Raw genomic sequence first — 24125 nt, forward strand, 5'->3', positions numbered from 1 at the left:
CCCAAAGAACCACCATAGATCACAAAGGGATGGAAAACTGATGACTAAGCACAGCCCAAAGGTGAGAGAATAGAGGAGGAACACCTGGTGAACCAGGAGGAAAATTATCCTTAGTTATGAGGAGTAAAGAGGTCCAAGGAGGCCACGGAGAACAAACTTGCTCTACACAGAGTACAGCATGTACAGGGAAATTGGAGCACCCGAACACCTGGAAATGGTAAAAAAAAAAAAAGGGACCTAATACAATGAGGGGGGCCTTGGGAGTATCGGCATGCAGTAAAGGAATAGCTGAGCAGGTGTGGAGTATTTAAACACTGCACCTTCTGAAAGAAGATCTGCCCCTTCATCAGTTCCTGGGATATCACCCCTAAACCCTTGGAATGTCCCCAAAACAATGTCTTTCTGTAATTGTGGCTTTGGGTCATACTGAGTTCATGCAAACATGAGACTTCTGGTGGGGGTCTTTCGGTGATGCATTATTAGTTTAACTTCTGGAGGGACTGGAGGCTGACTACTAGGTTCAGCCATGCAGGCACTCTGCCTACATGACTAACTTCAACAAAATACCTGAACACCAAGGCATGAGAGTTTCCACGGCTGATGATTTGCATTATGTGTGGTTGTACATCACCACTGGGGGAGGGAAGTGCTGGATATGCAACCCCACATGGAGAGAACCTTAAGCTCATGCTTGGGCACTGATTTATGTGCCTTTTACCTTTGAAAAATTTTGTCTGCTTCTTTTTGCTATAATAAATGGTTAGTGTGACTATATTAGTTTTTCTGAGTCAGTGGTCACTGAGTCCAAGGGTCTCTTGGAGACCCTGAATACAGTGGGACATGCAGAAGAATGCATATAAGGTGTCAGTAAGAAATTCTCCACATCTCCTCCTGATGAAAGGTTTTCATCATCTCTGACTTAGGGGCTAGGAAGATTTTCTAGAGCCCGTAGAAGAGCAAGTCTGATCAGTTGTATAACCAAGTTGTAGGCAACTGCATAGAAAAATCATATGTGAATCTCTCCGGATTATGAATTTTGCTTTTCTCAGTGTATCTCTTGTTGTCCTCCTAAGGTCCCAAGTTCAAGTCACCTCAGATTGTGCCAGTCTCTGTGCTGGACTGGTATGTTCAGACTAGCATGCACCCTCTCCCCTAGTTCTCCAGTGATCAGGATTGCTGCAGGCATTATAGGAGCTTCTTGAGCATAGATCATAGGTTTCCATTACTTTGAAGCAGGCAGGAAGATCTACCATTACTGCATCCATTGTGATGCCTCTACCTTCAATGCCTTACATAGATTCATAGTAGAGACCAAAGTGCTACTTCCAGGGAGAACCACTTTTAGTTTGTAGATGACCTAGTCAGAGCTTGTGTGGATTCTGCAAGTGTAGCCAATCTGGGTAAGGGTCAGAGTGAAGGGCTGGTGCCTGAAGTCACTATCAGGTCCTCACACAGACTTGCAGACATTCTCAAGGCATTTCTGCTTCAAGGCTGTAAAAGCAAAAAGGAAGTCAGAAACAGTATAGAAACATAAAATCTGATAGAACAAGCCATGGTTCAGTTTCTTCCAGAAGGCAAGTGTGGACCAGAGTATGGGGCAGGGATTCAGCTGAAGTGTGTCAGGGTGGGCAGGACTCAAGAAGACCTGCTTGCTAGTCAGCAGTAGAACAGAGGAAGGAGCACCTATATTTCTCCACTGACTGCCCAGTGCTCTTGCTCTAATACCCAGCTGCATCTAACTGGTCTCCTCAGGTTGTATGATAATAATTTCATGTCATTAATACATTGTTCCATAAAAATAACATCTTTTTGACTACAGAAATTTCAACATGGCCAGGACAAAAGAAGAGATCTTGAATTGTGTTTGCAAATGTCTTATTTCCTATCCCCCACCAAAGAAAGGGATTTTTCTTCCTGACTTGTGACTTCCCCACTTTCAGTGCTTGTTTTTGAAAATGCAGAAGGAAGGTGATAGCAGAAGGAGAAGAAAGAAAAAGTGGGATGATGAATTTGCATTAAAAACAAGGGACCCATGTTTGAGGAAAAAGAAAGAGCTGAAGGAGAAAGAAGTGAAATAAGCAGAGGATGTGTATGGAAACTGAGAGACAAGCCAGAGAGCTTTATTTTAGGAGATATATTGAGAGGTAAGTCAGAAAATGAACCAGGGAGATACCTGTGAGAAGGTAGCTAGAAAGAATTAAGAGATAATGAGGCAAAAAGAACAAGGACAGTTTCTAAGAATTGTTGGCATGGGCTCCACAAATTCCATTTGATGAAATTCTTCAATGGCCATTAGGAAAAACTTGGTGGCTAAACTGTTTTTTTTGTAGGTTCATTTGTTTGTTAAAGGTAACACATTGCCATGGTTGGGCCATATTAGCACCTGGCTTTTATCTGGGTCACAGTAGGAAGAGATTTTCCAGAGTTCAATATAGTTCCATTGTTTTTGGAAGCTCAGAGACCCTTAGACATATATTCCAGGAAGATGGCGTGGAAGAGCAAGCAACCTATTGACTTGGGGACCAAACAGACTAGTCACTTCTGTTTGTAGATGTGGAGAAAAACTCAGGCATTTCTATGGGTGATGAGGACAAGGACAGTACATCAGAACAGGCACAGCCTACTTCTAGGACTTCATGCTGCTCTCTGTTCCTTGAATTATTTTATACAATTTCCTTTTGTTGGAAATTTCAGTGTTTATATAGTGTCTATTTTCATTTTATTTTTGCTTGCCTTTTTAACTTTCATGGGGACTCAGTGGCTAAGAAACTTGCTGAGTTCATGCGGAGGGCAACAATACACAGTTGGCTGACTCTTGGTTTATGTTTATACACCTTATTGCAAATATTAAGGGGTTGATTGAACAATCAGAAATTACCTAGAATTTTTTTTCTAGACTTCATGGTGACTAGATGAGCTGCAGTATCCTTGTGGCCCTGCTAAAGCCAGACAACTTCTCCAAATCCCAGAACCTTCTATTAGATGTCCTCGCCACTAAGATACAGCATCATCAACCTGTGTACTTACTGCGTGAGTGGGATACCCTCTTCACCCGCTGACAGATCAATGTTGCATTCTTCAGAAACCAGGAGTAGTATTCCAGACAGTACCTAAAGTTTCAAATCAGAGTCGGGAGCAGTCACTGTCCTGTGTTGGCCATGAGAAGACAGCCAGAATCAAAAGAGTAGTTACATGCTGTGGTATATGCCTGTATTCCTGGCTACTCTGGAGGTAGAGGTAGGAGAATCACAGTCCGAGGCTGGCTTAGGAAAAAGTACGAGACTCTATCTGAAAAATAAACTAAAATTGAAAGGACTAGGGTTGTGGCTCGTGTCTCAAGTGGTAGAGTGCCTGCCTAGCAAATGCATGGCCTTGTGTTCAATTCTCAGTACAACAAAGAAAAAAGAGTAATTACACAAACACAAATGTATGGCCAATTATTCACAGCAAGGAATTTCTGTCCATCTTTATAGGGGGTAGAAGAAAAGGCAGGAAAGCTCAAACTTTGTGACCAGCAATACTTTTTTTCTTTCTAATTTGTCATTACTGGGGATTGAATTCAGAACCTTGCACTTGGGTCACTCTGCCAGCCCAAGTAAGACTTATTTTTAATCCTAGCTCCACACTTTATTAGGATCTGTGCTTTTAGGCTGAGTAGTTAATTCTCTGGGTCTTAGTTTCTTCACAGAAAAATGAACGGCAATGATAAAATCTATAGTTACAGGTTGTTTGAGGATTAAATGAGATAACTCGTGCAAAGTACTGTACAGTACTCAGAATAAAGTAGGTGCTAAATAAATGGTGATATTTGTTTGTACCTGAAGGAGGTAGATAGAATGAGAGTGGGGTGTTTCCATTGTTAACAATGCAGCAAACATTTTGCAAAGTATTTTCTTCTCATGGTTCCAGGCAATAGGAATTGCTTCAAAGGGCTTTAGGGATGAGGTCACTGGCCTGTAATTTTCAGCACAGGCTATGTCACTGGCTCACTGCATGACTCAGAATTCATGTCCCTTTCAATCCCCCATTTGACATAAAAGGAGGCCAGGTTCAACATGCTGTAATCTCTCTTCCACCTCATTTTGCATGTTCTAGGAAGCTGTGTGACTAACTGCTCAAATGAGGCACATTGTAAAGATTTCCCAGGTCTATGGCCCCCAATTTAACCAAGGAAAATGTAGGACTATCTTGTCGAGACACAGAGATGAGCAGACTTGCCCAAGAACACTCTGCTTCTAATTGGTCATGCTGGATTTTAACCCAGGTATTCCAACTCATGCTAGAACACACTGCTCTTCTAATAGGCAATATAATCAGTATTTGAGCCAGGACTCTGCCAAGAAAGCAGAACCCATGTGGCTCTAGAGAAGGTACTTAACACTGGGAATTGGTCCTAAAAGGGTTAGAAGAGCTGAAAAAAATAGGGAAATATCAGGAAACCCCATGTCAGCAGCTGTAGGGAGGTGCCAGCCTGGAAGGAGAGAAGAAGGAGAATGAGGGAGTATTGTGGTCAGAACGAACATACAGATGTGGGGTATAGTGAGGATTCCTTGTGAAAGCTAGAGCCATGGAGGAGATAGAGCCATTTTTGGAAATACTGCCCAAAGTAAAAAGACAGGGGGAAAACTTTCCTGGTTTCTCCCTTCTACTACACTCTGATCTCTTGCCAATCTCTTCCACTGCATAAATAAACAGGAATCTGGCCAGCCACATATTCTGGAAATACAGTTTGCACAAGTCAGCCCCTTTGGTACAGGGCTGACCAGAGAAAGAGCAGGGGATGCAGCTGAGAATGAGGAGGCAAAGGATGAACAAAACTTGGTGTGTTCTTTCCATGAGCTTGGAGCAAACAGGCTCAAGGTGACATTTCAAGTGCAGAAGATGTCAAGCCTGGTCAGCTTCACAGTGGACACAGTCAGGAGGCATTCAGTTGCCACAGCCACACCATGTCACGTATGTCAAAGATAAGATTCAAACTTGGCCAAAGCGTGAGAGAAACAACAGTGCACCAGAACCCCACAGTATCTTCATCAGCAGCCCTAAAAACAGCTTTCCAGATGCTGTCAGGAGCAATTAAGTGTAGTATTTCATTTCATGCCACAACCTTCTGTCAGTATAGCAAGCATGTTGTTACCTTCTCCATGAATGGTCTATTGGAATCGTGGAATTTATGGCTGGGGATGTGGACTTGGCTAGACCTATTTTGCATATAAACAAACTGAGGTTCATTGAGATTAAAGAACTAGCCCCAAACCACCTACCTGGCAAGTGGTAAATCCCAAATTTAAACCCAGGACTGTCTGGCCTCCAGATGGATCTTCGATACAGCACACTAAGCTACCTACAAGTTTTGGGGGCCTTGGTTATATGAGCTAGTCTCATTCCTCTTTGGCTAGTATGACAAGGTGCAAGGCCCTGGGGAATGACTTGCTTTACAAAATAATGTTATTAAGTGGGAAAAGATTAAGCCACCTGAGTTCCTCTGTGACTCTTCACACTGCTCGGCCGAGACTTATGTTGCAAAAATCACAGAACCATGACCCACTCCATTACAAGTCAAACACTGCTGTTCTGGGCCTTAATTCACTTTGGCAGAGTACACAGCTTGCAGGATGAATGAAAATTTCCTTTCTTTACCATCAGGAAAAACATGACATGGGCCATCCCTGAGCCCTTGGGTAGAGCATTTTCCCAGTAAGCATAGTGATTTGAGTAATCCATAGACAAACAGCCATAGCTGCTACTTTACAAGGAATGAAATGAAGATTGTGTTAATAACAGATTGCATTAGTTAATACCATAGACTAAGAGTATATGTCTCATGCACAAAATGGTACTTAGTCTTAGAGGAAAACGAGTCATGAAGGCAGTCTGCTGTGTTTGCAGGTTCTTCAGGGCAAAAGCAACACAACAGGTAGGATGAACTGAAGCTCTGTGAAGCACCCACAACCATGCCAACCCAGATGGAGTGAGCAGCAACCTGGACTAAGCAGGAGCCACGGAGTCTTGACCAGTACCTGAGATACAAGAGTTTGAAAGGCACTGAGAGGGAAGGGACCTGGGCTCTGCCACCCTCAAGGAGGGATGGTGTGTTCCCAGATTTTTTACGGCACCCTGGGTGATAGGAACCTTACAAAGGAAATGTTTCAGAAGAGCAAGGCAATTTGGAGAGAAAAAGAGTTTAGGAAATCATAGGGACTAAATAACCAGAATTTACAGGGAGCTAAAACAAACCTAAACTCACAAAGAATCAATGACCCAATGAAGAAATGGGCAAATGAACTGAATACATAATTTTCAAAGGAAGAAATACAAATGGCCAGTGGGATACATGGGGAAATGTTCAATATCCCTGGCCATAAAGAGAATACAAATAAATCAAACTACATTAAGATTTCACCTTACCTCAATTAGAATGGCTTTTCAAGAACACAAACAACAACAAATGTTGATGTGGATGCAGCACTATTCACAATAGCTAAGCTATGGAAACAGCCCAGATGCTCTAGAAATGAGGAATGGATTAAGATAATGTGGTATATATACAAAGTGGAGTATTATTAAGCCATAAAGAAGAATGAAATTATGCTATTTAAGACAGATTCAGAAGGACAAAGTTTGCATGTTTTTTTCATATGTGGAAGCTAGATCCAAAAGATAAATATACATCACAAACACAAACATGATCATCTCTCTCATATATATATAAAACTTGTTTGCAATAGTGGGGCCGTTTGAGGGGACTAGGGGAGGAGAGAGGAAAAGAGAATGACAGAATGATAGTAGGGGTAGGGGGACAGGGAAAAGGAGGGTAGTAGAAAGCATTAATCTTACTAAAGTAAAATATATTCATGGGTGAAATGCCATGGTGAAACCCCTTGAAACAATGAATATCCTCTTAAAAATGAAGGACAGGATTGTAAAACAGATCCTGTTAGGGGGTGAGTACTAGTGGAAGGGGGAAGTGAATGGAGAGAGTAAAAGAGGGTGAATATGGCTGATGTACTTTATACTTATATGAAAATAGAGCAATGAAACCTGTCGAGATCATTTTGAGGTAGGGGTAGGCGAATGAGGAACAGTGATGATGGAGGTGAATCTAATCAAGGTACATTGTAAGTATAAATGGAAATGTCACAATGAACCCCCCGTATGACTAATGTATGCCAATAAAAATGTTAAATTAAGAATAAAAGAATGGACAGAATGAAGGACCGATATTCAAGGGTTCATTATGTTCTATTTCTTCTGAATGGGGAGACAGCAGAAAGTTTGGAGGGGCCTCTGGAACTCCATAGAAAAGGTCTGTAAGAGGTAGCCCAGGTGCTTGAGAGGGCAAGGTCATCTTGAATAGGGATGCCCATTCAATAGCATACCACTGTTGCTACAGCCACATCAATCATCTCAGTGGTCCTAAAATACTCCAGATGGCTTTCACCATGTGTTTCATGTGTTATTCATTTTATCTGGAGTAGTCACTCCCATTTTCTGTCTGAAAAACTCCTATTCCTCTATCTAGCCTTATTGGGTAATCCTCTGGGATCCCACAGCATGGGGTTCAGGACTTGCTATAGCACACGTTATGTTGGTGCTCTTTGCCTCCTTGCCAATTTCCTCACTAAGTGGTATTTTTTGGTTTTGTCTCAGGCAGCGTCTTACTCAAAATAAGCACACCAAGTAACACTATTCTCCAGCACTGATATTCTTGTTCTCTAGTCAGTGCTTTATACAAATTTATGGAACAATTCTCTATTCCATAAAAACACAAGGACAAGAAGAGAAATGACCAGGTTTCATGGCTGTAAATTCAAACTCTAAACTGCTGCCTTCCCTTCTTATTTTTTCAGCTAATATTTGTAAAATAGATGCTTTCAAATGTGAGATTTTTCCAAGGGGAGATGACTAACAGATTTTGCTTGAGTGCATGACTTGCTTCTATCACTGACTATATTTTAATGTGTGTTTATAACCATTTCCCTCCTAATTTTGAAATTCTCAGTTTCTGGGTCTCATTTTGATAGTCCTCTATATCCCTTTGCTTAACACTGTGCATGGCTGGTAGACAGTAGAGACGTTGCTAATTGAAAGAGTTAATGAGAGGAGGCTGATAAAGTCAGTGGATCCTAGACAATACAGAAAGTATTGCTTTGAAGACTTTCTCTTCCTAAGGATTACCCTATGCTATTCAGAAATGCCTTTGCCTTGCTGGTTCACATGCTTGGGACAGACGGAGGAAATGACCATACTGACCGAGGGACTCCTAGACCAAGGCCAGGAAAGGGTAAGGGGGAAAGGCTACGGATCTGGACTTGAGGCTCACAGACAGTGGATAATGGAGATCTCATGAATAGACTTTGAAAATAGAGGTAAAGATCTAAGAAACTGGTTCCCAGACCCCCAGAGCAGGGGTATTCATCTCTGCTGTAGGGTTCTGGATTTATAGTCAAGAATAAATCCTAGAAGATGGGAAAGCATGTCAGTATTGAAGTGTTGCCTAGACCTGCTTAATAAAATGTGGTCTGTCTTCTATGTATTTTTTATAGGTTTTTGCATTTGAAAGGCAGGTTATTTCAAGGGATTTATGGAAGATCTGTACTTTAGATAAATGTGTGTTATGTTTATGCACTCCTTTAGGAAACTTCACCAGGTTGAGGGCACTAGGATGGAAGACACTCAAGACCTTGGTAGCAATTCTACTCACTACAGTGCAACTCATCTCAGTTCAACTCAACTCACCACACTTCAACCCAACTGAATTCATCTCAACTCAAAACAACTCAGCTTGTCTCAGTTCCACACAACTCAGTTCACCCCAGCTCAACACAACTCATGTCAGTGCATCTCAACTTTCAAATCACATCAGCTTAGCCCAACCTCATTCACTATGTGTCAGGCCCTGCACTTGGTTCTGGGAACCCAGAAATGAATGAAGTCCACTGGTGTCTATTAAAGAAATGACAGTCTAGTAGAGGACTCATGGGTAAATATATCCTTTGTGGTACCCCCGTCACCTGTCTGTGAATTATTTGATGCCTGGCTTCCTTGCGTCTGACAAAGAAGCCACACAGAAGAAGCAGCCAACGAATGTTGGATACGAAAATGAGCAACTGACCCAGGTTACCTCATGGCATCTGAACTTGGATCCCTCATCTGGCTTACACAGAGGCATTGCTGGAAGAAGCGGCACAGCTCCATCAGGCATAGGTTGAGCTTCTGGATGGCCAGGGGAAGAGGAGCAGCTGTCACGGCCCCCTCTTTGAGAGGCAACTGAGGACACCCTAGAAGATTCAATCTCACACCAGTCAAATCAAGCAGAGTTTGGCAAGCCCCTTCCTTTGGGGTAATCACGTGTCAGGTGAGTATAGTCTCATCCTGATCTCAGGTAACTCTGAGACAGACAATAAACACAGGTGGCTTCCTCATGGCCTGTTAATGCTATGTGTACATTTCGAGAGATGGGTAGAGATCAGGTAGGGATCGAGTTCCTGGAGGAGAGCAGAAAAAGTTTCACTGGAAATCACATTCTAGACAAGGATCAAAAATGTTGAACAGAAATGCATCAGGTGCAAGGCAGGTTTGGTGTAAGAGAGTCCATGATGACTTGGCAATCATGCAAGGGGATACCTTGCTGAGGGGAAGAGGGCATGGTGTGTGCGTGCGTTTTGTTTAATGTGTGACTTTTAGGAGAAAGAAGCAAGTAATACAAGAGGAAAACAAGAGACTTTTCAAAAATTCCATCCCTTTTGGATCTCCTGAAGTTGAGACAGTTTCCCTGTGACTATGCCTATGCTTCATCATACAGAAAATAAGGAGACTCAGACCCACCATGTAGGGAGACTGGGAAAATTAAGTGGGTTAATTCATACGAAACATATGGCAAAGTTCCTGCCGTGAGATGAATAAGAAAAAATAGCTAGTATTAATGTTGACATATTCATTAAAACTTTATTGAGCTTCCACAATGTTCCAGGTACTGTTTACAGACACTATAAGAAAAGGTGTAGAAAGTGAATGTGGTGGAAGAATTAGGTACTCATGTATGCAAATAGAAACATGAGACCTGTTGAAACTGTTCCAGGAATGAGGGGAGAGTGGGATAAAGGAGAATGATGGACAAGGTGAATTCCACTAAGATATATTGTAAAAACTTTTGTAAATGTCACAGTGTACTCCCAGTACAACAATAATATGGTAATAAAAATAAATTTTAAGAAGAAGGAACAATCTTCCTCTCATAGAGTGTACCTCTGGTGACATAAAGATTATATTAAGATATCAAAAATTACCCCACAAAGGGTCATCCATCCTTGTCAAGAAAAATTATTTAACACTTGGAAATAAGCAGAGAGGAAGAGTAGGTGCCCTGTAGTACGGTTCTGATTATTGTCTAGCTGAGGCTGGTTATATTGGAGTGTGCACCTTTAACAGATATTGTTGAGTAGGTGGTCTTGCAGCCCTGAAGGGGTAAGGGTTAGCTGATAGCAATATAAATCATTTTCGTCTGAGAACAATGCAAATAACTCCTGTCCATAGAAATGCAAATGAAGTGTGTCTGGTAAGTATGTAGTTCATTATTGCCCAGTTTTTAAAGACCAGATTATTTTAGCTTATTATATAGAATATTAATTAGCAAGTTCATTTGAGATTTCCTTTCACTGATATTGCAAATCTGTTTTTCTTAGATTCTCCATGGAATCAGTCTTAACATCTTCCTGATCTCCTCATTGATTAATGAGTTAAATAGCATCTTTGACAAACTAACATGCATTCCTTGTATATTTTTGTGAGATTTTTAAGTCTTTGAAATTATAAGTTATCAGTGATATATCCATTAAGTAGAAAGGGGTCTCACAATGTTAGAGAAAGACAACAAAAATATGTATAAAGAAAATATTTTTCCTGTATCAACTAAACATTAAATCCTCCAGACCACTGACCAATTTCTTCAGTGTGTCAAGATTTTGTTTCTCTAACATTCATTAAGCACCTGCTACGAATCAAGCACTTTCCTAAAATCTTGGCATACATTACCTCATTTAATCTGTATGAAACGGATATTGGAAGTACTACTTATCAAAAAGGATAATGAGAGTCCAAGTTACTGTGCAGCTGGATCAGTCATATAACAGGGAATGAGTGACTGGAAAGACCTGACTCTGGGTCCATGCTAATAACCACACAATTTAGTATTTTAACCCAGTTAACGCCCTCAATGCTTGATTTCCTTGCCCAGCTCCCATGCATGCTTCTCCAACTCAGGAAATGATACTCATGAAATCCCCTCCCTCCTGAAGCTCATTACACCACCATCACATCCTCTCCATTCTGTCTCCTAAATATTACTCAAGCCCCCCTGCTCACACCGTTACCTTCTTAGGTCTGGCCCCCATCATCACTGCCCAGCCTCAGCACAAAGCTTCCTCATCAGATTCTCTGCTTCCATCCTTGCCCTACAGACTCCACTTTGGTCAGAGAAATATTTCTGCAGTGTACATGTGATCACATGGCTCTCTTGTGCCTCAGAGAGGATAATGCTCGTGATGTGGCTGCAAGGCCCTAGTGATTCCACTCTTGCTGACTTACTCCAGCTTCACTCATCACGGTTCTCACCTTCAGCACAGAATTTCAGCCACAAAGGCTCTTCTCAGGTCCTGGAAGAACTGGTCTTTCTGGGCTGCAGCACTCTCACTTATGCTAAGCCTTGGCAGTATTGTGTGCTTAGAGGTACCTTGTTCAGACATTGTTTAGATTGTGCTCGCTCACTCAGATTCTTGAATGACCCTCCAACTACATAGCATTTACCACTCTTCCTCTAAGAACCTTACCACAGTCTTCCTTTCACTGCAGTCTTTTGTACACATGCCACATCTTGGAAGAGGCAGCATGGAAGCGAGGGATGAGGATGGGCTTTGGAATAAGGCAGATCTAAACTCAAAACTGATCAAGAAATTGAGCTCAAAACTGACCAAGATAGATAGATAGACAGATAGATGGATGGATGGATAGATAGGTAGATAGATAGACAGATAGATGATAGATATGGATAAGATAGATAGTAAATAGATATATAGACAGATATCACTAGGTACAAATAGATGAGAGATGATGGATGGATGGATGGATGGATGGATAGATAGATGATAGATAAAGATAAGATAGTAAATAGATATATAGACAGATATCACTAGGTACAAATAGACGAGAGATGATGGATGGATGGATGGATGGATGGATAGATAGATGATAGATAAAGATAAGATAGTAAATAGATATATAGACAAATATTACTATGTACAAATAGATGAGAGATGGATGGATGGATAGATAGATAGGTAGATAGATAGATAGATAGATGATGGATATGGATAAGATAGATAGTAAATAGATATATAGACAGGTATCATTAGGTACAAATAGATGAGAGATGATGGATGATGGATGGATTGATCGATGGAGTCAATGGTATAGCTATGGATTCATATGTAGATATGGATATAGAAAATAATATAGTCAACTTGTTTTCTACAATTCAGATCTGACAACAAGCCCTCTCTGAACCACCTGTGTGTTTCTTTAGAACTCCTGGCAGGGAAAAGGAGTACAATTTCCTTTGGAAACATAATTGCAATTGTTTCTGAAAGATCCATTCACCATTCAAGATGGGCAGATCTGAGGTAATATGAAAATGGAGGTGACACAGCTCCAGTAATTAATAGTGCCCTGTTGACATTTAACTGAACAGTCCCAGAATGTTCAGGAAGCTAATATAGAAAGGAATTCAGGAGTGGGAGGGACCAACCAGCTTTAAAGGATTCACTTTGTATCAATTTCAGAACTGGAGCAACAGAAAAGAGAATGAGACTTCCTAACGTTTTAAAAAAAGCAGCAAAAAGCAAAGAAACTCACATTTTAAGAATTCTTAGAATCAGCTTCAAGCCCAGGAAAAAGCTTTTCCTCAGAACCATGAGAACTAAGTGTGCAGATATAGAGCCGGTGGATGTCCTTTAAAACAGAGCCACGGTAAATTGTGCCCAGCAAGTGGGACTTGGACTTAGAGTCGTCTTTTATTCTTTCCCTTCTCTCTGTGGACAAGCATGCTTATCCTAAGAGCAGCTCTGGTTGTACAATGTCCATAGGTCTTCATTCAATCAAAGCTGACTACATGAAATTACAAAGAATCCTATAATCTCAAATCACCTTCATTATCTTATTTAATGCAAAACTATTTAGTGCTTACAATAATTGTGATTTTTTTTTTTGCATTACAGTTAAAGAAACTTGGTTCTGGAAGCTGAAATTCCAATCCTAGAAGCCTGGCTCTAAATTTATCAAAAAACCTCTGTTAGACCATACAGCCTCCTTCAAAATAAGCACATGCAAAAGCAATGGCTGGGTATTGCCTGCTACTCACTTGAAACTTGGTGTGGTGCTGGGACCAGGACTGGCTCTTCCGTAGGTGTCAATGGCCACTCTACAGGGATATCACCTGCAAGGGGCAAGAACAGCATTCCAGAAAGTAAAAATGAAATAGTCTTGGGTTATACCCTCAACCAGTGAATCATAACACTCAATCATAAAGAGTTCTCAAAATCCATAGGGAAATTGAAGGAAAGTGGTTTATCCAGGATCACAGGATAATTTAGCAGCACAGCAAGGCTGATGATAAACCAGTTCTCCTGCCACTTTTCCTGTGAGAACCAGTAAAGTACAACCAGCTTTCTCTGTGTACTGATACCCCTTGTTTTACCCCATCCTGACCCCTATTCGTGCTTTCTCCCACGGTACTGGATTTCTTTTTCTGGTGGTGCTTTCTCACCTGTTTGTGGCTCTCGAGGGGCTGGTGCTTTGGTTGGATTAGGAGTCTGTGTGCCAGGAGTGACTGTAGCTGAGAAAGGAGGAGAGAGAAATGAGTCTGTATCTCTTCAAGTGAATCCTGACCTGGAGAAGAGGCTCCATGCCATCAGTACTGCTCTATACAACCAGTGATGGTTATGAAACCAGGCACTACACAGGGTGTTGAGGATTCAGAGATGAGGAACAAATAGAGACCCTGATGGAGGTGCTCCAGGTATAGAACAGGGAATGAGCAAGTCCTATCTGCAAGTGTGGTGAGGTGCGATGGAGCCATAGGGAATCAGCTAATATTGGTAAGACACAGTGATGCTACATGGGAGAGTGGTGGTGTAGAATAAGAAGTGTGTGAGTGTGGGTCCCTAGGGCAAAGACAACCTGGTATGCTTTTCATCCATCCAAGTCTTCGTAGTGTACACATGAACTCCATCCCTAATCCCAATCAGTCTCCTATAAACCATTTTCATGACAGAGAATGGGCTCAGTTGAACATGTCTTTTTTTTCTTTTATAATGGTCATAAAGTCTTGGTTTAATGACCTCTTCAGAACCTGATCCTTGCTATAAAGAGTCTGGCCTCTGACAAAATAGCAAAGCAGCCTCCTTCTAGGGTATGAGGGATGAAATAATTAAACCAGCAGTTTCACCCATGTGGATAAGTGGAAAGAAAGGGTGAACCTGAGCTACAACTTGAGCCAGGTCAATGAGCACCCAATTCAGGCATGGCAGATAGCACTGACTGAGACAAGGAACATATGGGTAGTGAGGAGTATGGGCCTCCAGGCAAAGCAAAGAGCTTGTGCAAAGTCTCTGAGAAATGAACAACAAGCAGTGCACTGTGGCTGGAATCCAAGGGTGAAAGTAAAAGGTGAGGCTAGGCTGAGAAGAAAGCTGAAGGATAGAGCCTGGGATCCCACACCCATATCGCTGCAAAATTGCTCCCAACTTACTACATTCCTCTGCTATACTGTGAGTGCATTAGTGTTTAATTCAAAATAACTGCCACTCTGTGGACCACTGTGTGAATGACAGAGGCAAGCACTATGACCAATTCACACACAGACCATTAAGGGCAGAAGCAATCTTGTCATTTTCTTAGAGTGGAACAACATCTTTCTCTTGATTTCCATTCAGGCATTGGACTGTAAGGCCCCAACCCTGAAAGCATCAGTTAGTGCTTATTTCTTGTATGTGCTTTGATGTAGTTCTAGACACTGAGTAGCCTAATCTGGGCCCAAGTACAGAGTTGCCTGTATATGACTGTCATTTATAGTTTGATTGAAAGGCTACAGATTAACATGAAAGGGACCAAGGGCACTGTCTCCTAAAGCTGGCCAGTATGTCCTGCAGTGGGTGGGTGGGACAGGTTAGTGAAGTTGTCATCCACTGAGTGCTTCCCACATGCTACTTACTAAGCCAAATGCTCTGCAGACATCACCAAAATTAACAATCACAGTAATTCTGGAAATTCTCATTTCGTAGATAAGAAATGCGTGACTCAGAGGGTGAAAGATGCTGCCTGTGTACACAGTATAAGTAATAAGGACTTGATTTCAACCCAGCTACGTCTGAAATAGAGAGTAAAGTTCATGGTCCCAAGATAGCTGTTGTCCTGCTGACCAGACCCAAGTTCATTAGCTTTCCTTTTCCCTGAAAGTAACACAAATGCCTAACCAATGAAACTCAAGCCATTACTTTGGGTGTTTATACAATTGAAGCTATCAAAATGGCATTTCCAGACTTAACTGAGATTTTTGAGCCCAAGTCAAGATATTTCATTTGTGTCTGTTAAATTTCATTTAATACTGTCCCAGTACACCTTAAGAAATTCAGCAATTTGACAAACATACTGAATGCCTGCTGTGTTTCACAGGAACCTGAAATAAAAGGCATATGTCCTTGAAGACAATGTAGCCCAGAGGGGAAGAATGACAAGTTCATAGACACTAAGAGTACAGCTATGGTGCATATTACAATCCATATAGCTACAATGTGTATTGCAATACACTAACCATGGGGAACATGGGAGACCACACTGTAAGTATAAGTGATTTTACAAGAAAATAATTTTTAAAAATGATTTTTTCCATAGGAGTAGCAAATGTATAAAATTAATGAAGGTGGAGTGAATTAAAAAAAATTAGGAAGAATTTACTTCCCAGATAAAATCTGGGCACTACAAGTTTATATACAAGATAATCCAAAGGCATAAACTTTACCATGAACTGCAATTTAGGGACCAAAGTGAACTTTGCTTGCCTAAGCATCAAATAAAGAAAACATCCTACAAACTACTTGGGAACTCAGCCAGTGAGGGTGTGTGTGTGGGAATCAGTGGGCCCTGCCTCAAATTTAACCAATGCATTTCTAGTCATGTGACATAGTGGAAAGATTGTGGGGTTTGAGGTGCAGAGACCTCAAAGAGAGGCATGAGCTGTTGCCCTGGCCATCTCTACACTGTGAATTTTGGGCAAGTTACTTAGTTCTTTTTAGGTTTATCATTAAACCAGGAGTAATAATAATAATTACTGCCCAAGAACATCACAGGATTATACTGAATTATGCCAATATCCCCTAATGGGTCTTTTAAGAAATGTTTGATTGCTTTATGTTCCTATGGTAGAAAAATGAAATGATTTTCTCCAAGTTTTATAAAACTAATCCTATTGGAGGTTTTTACAGCTCTGAGTTTAGTTGGGAAAAATTGTCATCATTAAAATATTGACTTCTCGTCCAGAACTTGGTATATTCCTTCATGTACTTAAATATTACTTTACTATTCTCATTAACATTTTATAGTTTTTCTTATACAAAGTCAGCACTTTTCTTTTTGGGGTTATAGCTAGGTGGTTTAGGACTTTTCTTGTCTCTAGCAATTGTATCTATTTTTCATATTATACTGGAAAGTTTTCTAATTTTGCATAATTATTGTGATGCCAACTGTTTTACTTACTTTTTTTAGTAAATCTAAAAGTTTTCTACGTAGTGAAATTGAACCTTGTCCTCTCCACCCAGTCATCCCTGTTTCCTTGCCTGCCTGACTCTTGTCAATTCTTATCTCTGTGAGGAAGCCTCTGTTTCCTGCTATCCTGCATAGGAACCATACACTGGGCTTCACTTGTATAATAGCGTTTTGTAGGCTAGATCATGATTGCAGTTTACTTGTCCATGTCTCCCTTCTGTCGTAGTTCAGGAGGGAAAGGGAACATTTATAGAGCTGTGTTGTCAGCAGATAGCCTAGTGACCGGGAGCTATCTTTGATAGCTTTGATGAGTGAGTGAGTCAATGAATGAATAAATGAAAGAGTTCTGGTGTCTCTGGTCCATCGTTGGAATAGGCAATATTGACTGTTAATGAAAGCGATGATTCAATTTCATATTATTTCCAAACAGGAAGTAATAGGTCAGCGTGCACTTTGTGTATTCAGCACAGCTGATCACATGCACAAGATAGTAGAGACTGAGGAACCTCTTGGTGAGTCACTGATGGCATCTTTTCATGCTCATGTGAAGTCATTACCATGCTATTGGCATCAATATCGAACGAGCTGCAAACTAACCTAACCTTGTGACAAAATGTTGACTTCACCATTTCCAGTGAATTCCCAGAGAGAGAGAGAGATTGCTAAGGACTTTGTTGAAATAAAAATACCTTAGGCCGCAATGTACTTTAATTATGTAAGACATTAGTATTGGGGAAGGCTGTGTGAAGGGGATCAAGAGCTTTCAGAACTGGTTTTTAAACTTCTTGTGAATTTCAGACTATTTCAATGTAAAAAGCTACACACGTAATGTTCACAGTCCATTTTGCCAATGACATTTGCTGGCTTGACCTTATCTATACTGCTCCTGCAACCTATGTAATTGCAGGAGGTGGCTCGGCTCATAGACTCCTCTTATTAAATTAAGATTAGGTGGTGGAGGGATATAGGGAATGATCTCATTTACTTATGTGAGCCTACAGGGAGCAGGAGAGAGATAGTAAAGGAGAGGAAAGCTTGAGATTGGCTTACCTAAGGCTGAGAGGGTGTGAAAGGCACTGCTCCAGGTGGCTGTAGCCTTGGGAAACTCAAGGAACCTTTCTGTGTTCCCCATTGCCTCTCCCTCTGAAGGAGAACTTATCTTTCCGAGGGGGAATGTCCTTGGAGGAGACGTCCAGGGTGTGCTCAGAGCCCAGTGTGGAAGTCTTGTCCTAGCCAGTGTCCGTTGGCTTTGGGTTGTGGGCTTTGATGTCCCAGCTGCTTCTCTGGTAGCTGCACCTCCTGGGAGATGTTCAATGGCAGCTTTAGCATGCTTGACACTCTGGACACAAAGAACTGTTGAGTCACTGAAAGACCAGTGTACAGCAAGTATACAGAATGCAAATATTCCAACTCCAAACCATAACAAATGTCACCAAAAGACATGTTTCCTCTTGAATAATAAATTAATCTAAAATAATCAATCTCCCACAAAGCTGTGTGATGAACCACTGTGAACAGAATGCAAAGTTTGTCAGCCCTAGAAGCTCCAGTCATTCAATGTTTCTTCTGATCAGACCCTGAATCCAGCCAGAATCCTCAAGCCACTTCACAGCCTTCAGCTACCCCATGTCTCAGGCATTTGTCCCTGGAAGAGGTCACAGGATTTCTCCATGTGTCCTAGGTGTACATCTAGGAATCAGAGATAGAAATTAAGGGAGATAGGGGCTTCCTACCTGAAACTTCTTGAAAGGTAGGTCCATATAAAGACAGAGTGGTAGATTATAGTACAAAATAAACCTGTTTTCCCTGTTTGTTCCATAAGCAAAAGGAGAAAAAAATCTGAAATGTTAAATTTACCTTCCTTAGGCCATGCTTACATAGTGACAGGGTGGAGAGTATAGATAGCAAGATAAGAGGCCCCCAGTAGCCCATAAGGTCACTTCATCTGTGTGAACAAAGACTGCCTTGCTGGATTTCCATCTCCACTTGTCCCTTTGTCAGGACTAACCTATGTAATTGCAGGAGGTAGCTCTGCAGCCTTGTTTCCTCTCTCCTTCCTCATGTCTAGACCTCCAACACCTCATAACATTACCAGCCTGAGTCTTGCTCCCAGGCTAGGTCAGCATGGTGCTAAGTGTATTAGCCAAACTATCACCTGGCCTGGTGACTGTCCATCAGGCCTATCAACAGTAGTGTCAAATTATAAATCTGTTGTCCATTCCTAAGCATCTGTTCTATGGAAGGAGTATTAAAGGGGAGACATGCTTGATACTGAAGGTGGGAAGGCAGAGGAAAGACTCCCTAAGAAAGTGAGATTGACTTGACCCTCAGCTCTGTCCTCAGTCCTGGGCAATAAAGGCAACCTGCTAAGCACCCAGTTCATCTGATCAAACACCCCTATCTCATAGAAAATGAGTTTCCTAACAAAGCATGACCAAGAGACAATCCACAATAAACACAAATCAAAGCAGCACACTGAATGGAACTGGAGACTTACCATGTCTTTTGTTCCATACCAGAGACTAAGGAAGATCTGACTATGTGAGGGATACTGAGGGGGAAGACAGACTGTGGGACCAAAGGAGACTTGTCTCTGCCTTTAAGTATCGTTTACTGAAGAGGCACACATGGAAATGACTCTGTGATACAACCTAAAGCAACACAGTCCAGATGATGAAAAGGTGTTGCACGGTAGGACAACAGAACAAAGAAGACAGATTTTGATTGGAGGATATTTAGGAAAGAGAAGGCAAAGTGTGAGGTGGCAACTGACAGGAAACACAAGCTCTGCATCAGAAAAAGTAGGGAAAGAACTCCAGACAGAAACAAGATCATGAACAAGGTAGCACAGAAGGGCATGGAGAAGTCTTCTACCTGCCATGAGGGCAGTGACTTCATTGAGGATGTAGCAGAGGAGTCATGAAGAAAGGACAAGGAGTCAAGTGTGGGCTTGAAGACAGAGAAATGCATTCTCCAGGCTGAGGAGTTTGGACCGTCTCCTGCTGCCTGTGGAGTTCTGAGCAGCAAAGGGATGTAACCCAATACACATATAAGCACCATCACTCTTATAATGATGGATATTTTAGAGAAATGCAAGAGGCAATTGTTCAGAGTCTGTTCCAGTTCAAAGGTAGCTGATGAAGATTTGAACCAGAACTCTCACAACAGCAGGTGATCTCAGAGGAGCTGCCAGATTCCAGTAACTCTATTCAGCAAGAAATGCCAACACTAATGGTCCTAAGTGCTAAGGGCACTTAATGGTGGTTCTCAAAATGCCACGTGGTGACGCAGAGGGAGACTGGAGGATTCTTGGGTAGGAACTGGAAATTATAGAGTGGCAATGTCGGTAGAACAGAGTCAAAATTTCAAACATCTGCAAAAGCAAAATAGTTAAAACAAAAAACAATGTTCAAGAAAACAGGGATCAAAGAAGAGTATGGGATCAGGAGAAAGGTGTCTCTTCTAATGCGGGAATGGAGCTATAGCTACTCTAGATACTCTGCTCCAGTTGCTTGTTGCCATGGAGAGGAGGATCCAAGGTGAAAGGACCATTTTTTACAAGAGACTACAGTAACTCATAAATTTTTTTAATTGCTGAAATCTTCTGATATTCTAAAATACAAGATAGGTAAATAAAATGCCTAAGGGCAGCATTCAGTCTCCACTTTGCCCTGGGTGGGGAGCCCTGCCTCTATGGGAGGAGGTTGAGAGGTTGCACTCACCAACGGTACCAGCTGCATTGCTGGTGAATGTGTAATTGATAACAGGGGGTCTCTCAGCCATCACCCAGAAGTCAGAAAGATTCCTTCCTGCAAAAATCACACCAATGAGATGGAATCTGGGGTTCGTCTACTGGAGGGTTTTGCTTCAGGCTCAGCCAGGGAGCTTTGAGGATGCTGCTTCTCACCTGACTTTCCTGCCATCACGCAGATGAAGATGCAATCAGATTCATTCGTCTGACTCACTGTGATACAAAACAAGACAACAGGATTTAGCCATGGTTGCAGGCTAAGTCCTGGTTGAAATGAAAATTTAGGCTGGAAGTACCTAAAAGTACCCATTCAAGGATGACATAGGATAATAGGCTAACTCCTTATTCTTAAGGTGCCCCTCACTTTCCAATTTCTTTCCTTTGTTTGGCGGGGTGGAGAAGGAGGGAGATGGTATATATAACATAGTAGATAAGTATTGTATGTCATTTAAACAAATGATTACACAGCAATTTAATAATACAGTCTACTGTTGATGAATACTTGGTTCATTTCTGCTATTGTAGACAATGCTATTAAAATATATTTGTATTGGTAAAAATATATAGTGGGTGGGGGCACAGCCTGTTTCAAATCAGATTGCAGGCCACAACGTCAACTCTGCCACTTACTAGCTATGCACCATGCGAACAAGTGAACTGCTTGACTTGTTTTTTCATCTTACAGTTTTATTACAGAATGTTAACATTCAGGACACTTCAGAGCACCTTATACTTCTATTCAGATTTTTGGTAACTGGTTAGAAGAGAGTTACTTGAGTATTTTTCACATACCAATGTTCAGGCAAAAGTACCACTCAGTGATTTTTTAAGAGATGTTAATTTGATTAGACAATTTACGGAGAAAATTCAAATCCTTTATTTGCAATTCCTAAATCCTCGGATCTCAGTAAGATGAAAAGTTTTGTTTGAGTTTGGCAGCAAAACTCATTTGGTGGCAAAACCTGACTTGACAGATGTGAGGCTGTTACAATCTTTACCTATTGCATGTTAAACATTTTGCTCAATGAAGGTGACATGGTGGATTTCAGCAGGATTCCCTGGGCGCTTGTGGAGGGGTCATATCAGTGTGCTGTAGACACCCCATGAAACCTTCAGAAGTCTGAAAACTTCTGAGCCCCTACACACACTTAACCCTGAGGATACTGCTTTGAGGACTGTGGTCATGTGGTTGCATGTTCCTCATAGGATGACTATAAGAATCCAATGAGACAATGTGCGTGAAGTGCTGAGTGAGATGGAAGAACATTATAAATAATCACTGTTAATGTGTTACTTTTATTATGTGCATTAGCATAGTGGCATAGTGACGAAAGCATAGCCCAAGAGCCATGTTGCCTTGGGTTAGAATTTTGTCTCTGCAGAGTGATCTTCCACCAACTACTTAACCTCTCTGGGTCACGATTTCCTCACCTGTAAAGTGGGGATAAAGGCAGTAGCTTCCCTATGAGGCTGAGTGAGGGAGCATGTCGACAGTCCTTGGAGAATCCCTAGCACCTCCTGGTATCTGTTGTGATTTCCCCCTCTCCTTCCCTCCTGCTTATGCAGCAGTAGATGCCCCATCATGTACTACACCATCTTTCTGCTGAGACCAACTATTGGACTCTAGTCTAGACATATGGTTTTCAAAGTGTGTCCTTGGGAGAGTGTGATTTGCCTGGGGCTTTCATGAAACCACCTTATAAATGAGACATGTCTTTCTTCTTTTAATGTATTTTTTGGCAGTACTGGGGTCTTAACACAAGGAGTCTCAATTGCCACCCTACCACTTGAACCATACCTCGAACGCTTTTGGCTTTCCTTTGTTTTTTAGATAGGGTCTTGCACTTTTGTCCTGGGCTGGCCTCAAACCATGATCCTCCTACTTCTTCCTCTGGAGTAGCTGGCATTACAGGTATGAACCACCATGCCTGGCCCATGGGGCAGATCTTTTTAAATTGTGGGCTAGTTCCCATATAGATCTAAGTCTGAATTCTGGCACCAATCATGAGCAAAATACTCCTCATCCTGGGTCTGAGTTTTCTCATCTTTATAATAGAAGCAGAGCTGCCACCCAAAGCTATTTCCTTGAATCTGCTGAGATTCTCTCTATATTGAGCCTTAGATTTGTCCTCTAATTTTCTGGACCCCAGGAATACTTCTGATTCAAAAGTGGAGCCTTCAAGTACTGGAGTTGGAAACGGACCACAATGATAACCTAAATAGAGCTTACTTGAAGGTTCCTGGCACCTGACCTGGGCAGGGGCTCAAATGGGGAAATGTAGTAGGCTTGATTTTCAGTTCCATGACAAAGGCCAACCCTCAGACTTGCCAGGTACTTTCAAGATAAACACACCTGAGAGAATGGAGGTTGACTTAAAAATCTCCGTAAGGTAGCTGGTAGAGTTCCCAATGATGTCCACCAGCAGGGCTGTAAAATCTGCAAAACAGGTTTGGGAGGGTTTGGTTTCTGACTCACAGACTTAAGGGGAAAATATATCCTAATTTGGATTTTTCAGAATAAATTTTAAAAGTTCATTTTAGGTCAATCTACTAGCTAGATCAATGATTATATGAGTAATCACATGAAGAAAAACTACTGGTTCTAAGAAAAGAGAAAAGGTCCATTTCAGACAAGCAGAAAGCTTTAGGAACCACTATTGTAATCCCCTCTCCTTCCATTGACCTCTCCCCACCTCTCCTCTGCTCACACCAAAGACTGCAGGTTTTTTTATATAATGGTTTTCCTGTTTTCTCCCAGATACATCATCTAATTGTTTAAATTTATCTGAGAGAAAACAGACCCACATATATATAAGGTAAGTTTACATAATTTTGGAATTTGGAAATGCAATGTTGAATTCAGTGATCAGTTATAAACTGCACACTACAGAAAGAGACAAGGCTCTTTATAAAAGATTACTAAGAACCTCTCATTTGCCCACTTTGTTTAGAGGGATGATGGGAGGAGTCTAGGAGAAGTTTTCAGCATTTCAGATTACTGGAACTTGGGGGAATTTCTCTCTGAGCAAGGTTTACATAGGACCTTTGTTGACATGGTAAGCACTCTGACCAGTAATGTTTCCTGCTACACTTCTAGACAAGCAGCTGCTACCTGCTCCTCTGGTCATTTCTGACTCTCCAGGATCCAAGTTCTTGACTTCTGTAACACGGGGTTGCTGTTGTTGGAGCCTTAAACATTGATTTTTCTGAATACAAAGCTGCTGGGGTCAGAGTGATTTCCCATGATGCCTTCTTTTACTAATTGGTAGGATTATGAGTTTGGGAAAAAGAAAGCAAACTTGAAAACAAACAACCCAGATAGGCAGGAAAACAGCTGTGACAATGAGTAGTTGCACAACATGTCAAGACTGCAAGAAGATGGGCATTGCTATGTGCGAACCTGAGCCATCTGTAATTTTACTACATCTGTGTGGCTACATGGTTAGTCTCCCAGGTCAAGAAGTGGTAGTACACCATGAAGGTGTAGAAACCTGCTTATGTAGAAGGTTGGCAACTGAAGGCATCTTTTCTACCTTATATTGTAGAAATGGTTGTTAATATG

General features: G+C 41.5%; 1 protein-coding gene across 1 annotated transcript in view; it reads right to left on the minus strand.

Annotated features, from left to right (window-relative positions):
• Positions 1–1357: 1357 nt before the first annotated feature.
• The window catches only part of Hhla1 (HHLA1 neighbor of OC90), a 34520-nt gene continuing 11752 nt past the window's right edge, over positions 1358–24125 (minus strand). The window contains exons 7-15 of the mRNA XM_020180258.2: positions 22917–23000; positions 20720–20776; positions 20535–20621; positions 17863–18108; positions 13817–13885; positions 13412–13486; positions 9122–9278; positions 3028–3110; positions 1358–1491 (exon numbers count right to left, since the gene is read on the minus strand). Coding sequence (XP_020035847.1) covers positions 1448–1491; positions 3028–3110; positions 9122–9278; positions 13412–13486; positions 13817–13885; positions 17863–18108; positions 20535–20621; positions 20720–20776; positions 22917–23000 — 902 coding nt within the window. The 3' untranslated portion in view covers positions 1358–1447. The remainder of the gene's footprint in view (positions 1492–3027; positions 3111–9121; positions 9279–13411; positions 13487–13816; positions 13886–17862; positions 18109–20534; positions 20622–20719; positions 20777–22916; positions 23001–24125) is intronic.

Source organism: Castor canadensis, chromosome 3 (assembly GCF_047511655.1).
Source record: "Castor canadensis chromosome 3, mCasCan1.hap1v2, whole genome shotgun sequence".
NCBI classification, from domain to species: Eukaryota; Metazoa; Chordata; class Mammalia; order Rodentia; family Castoridae; genus Castor; species Castor canadensis.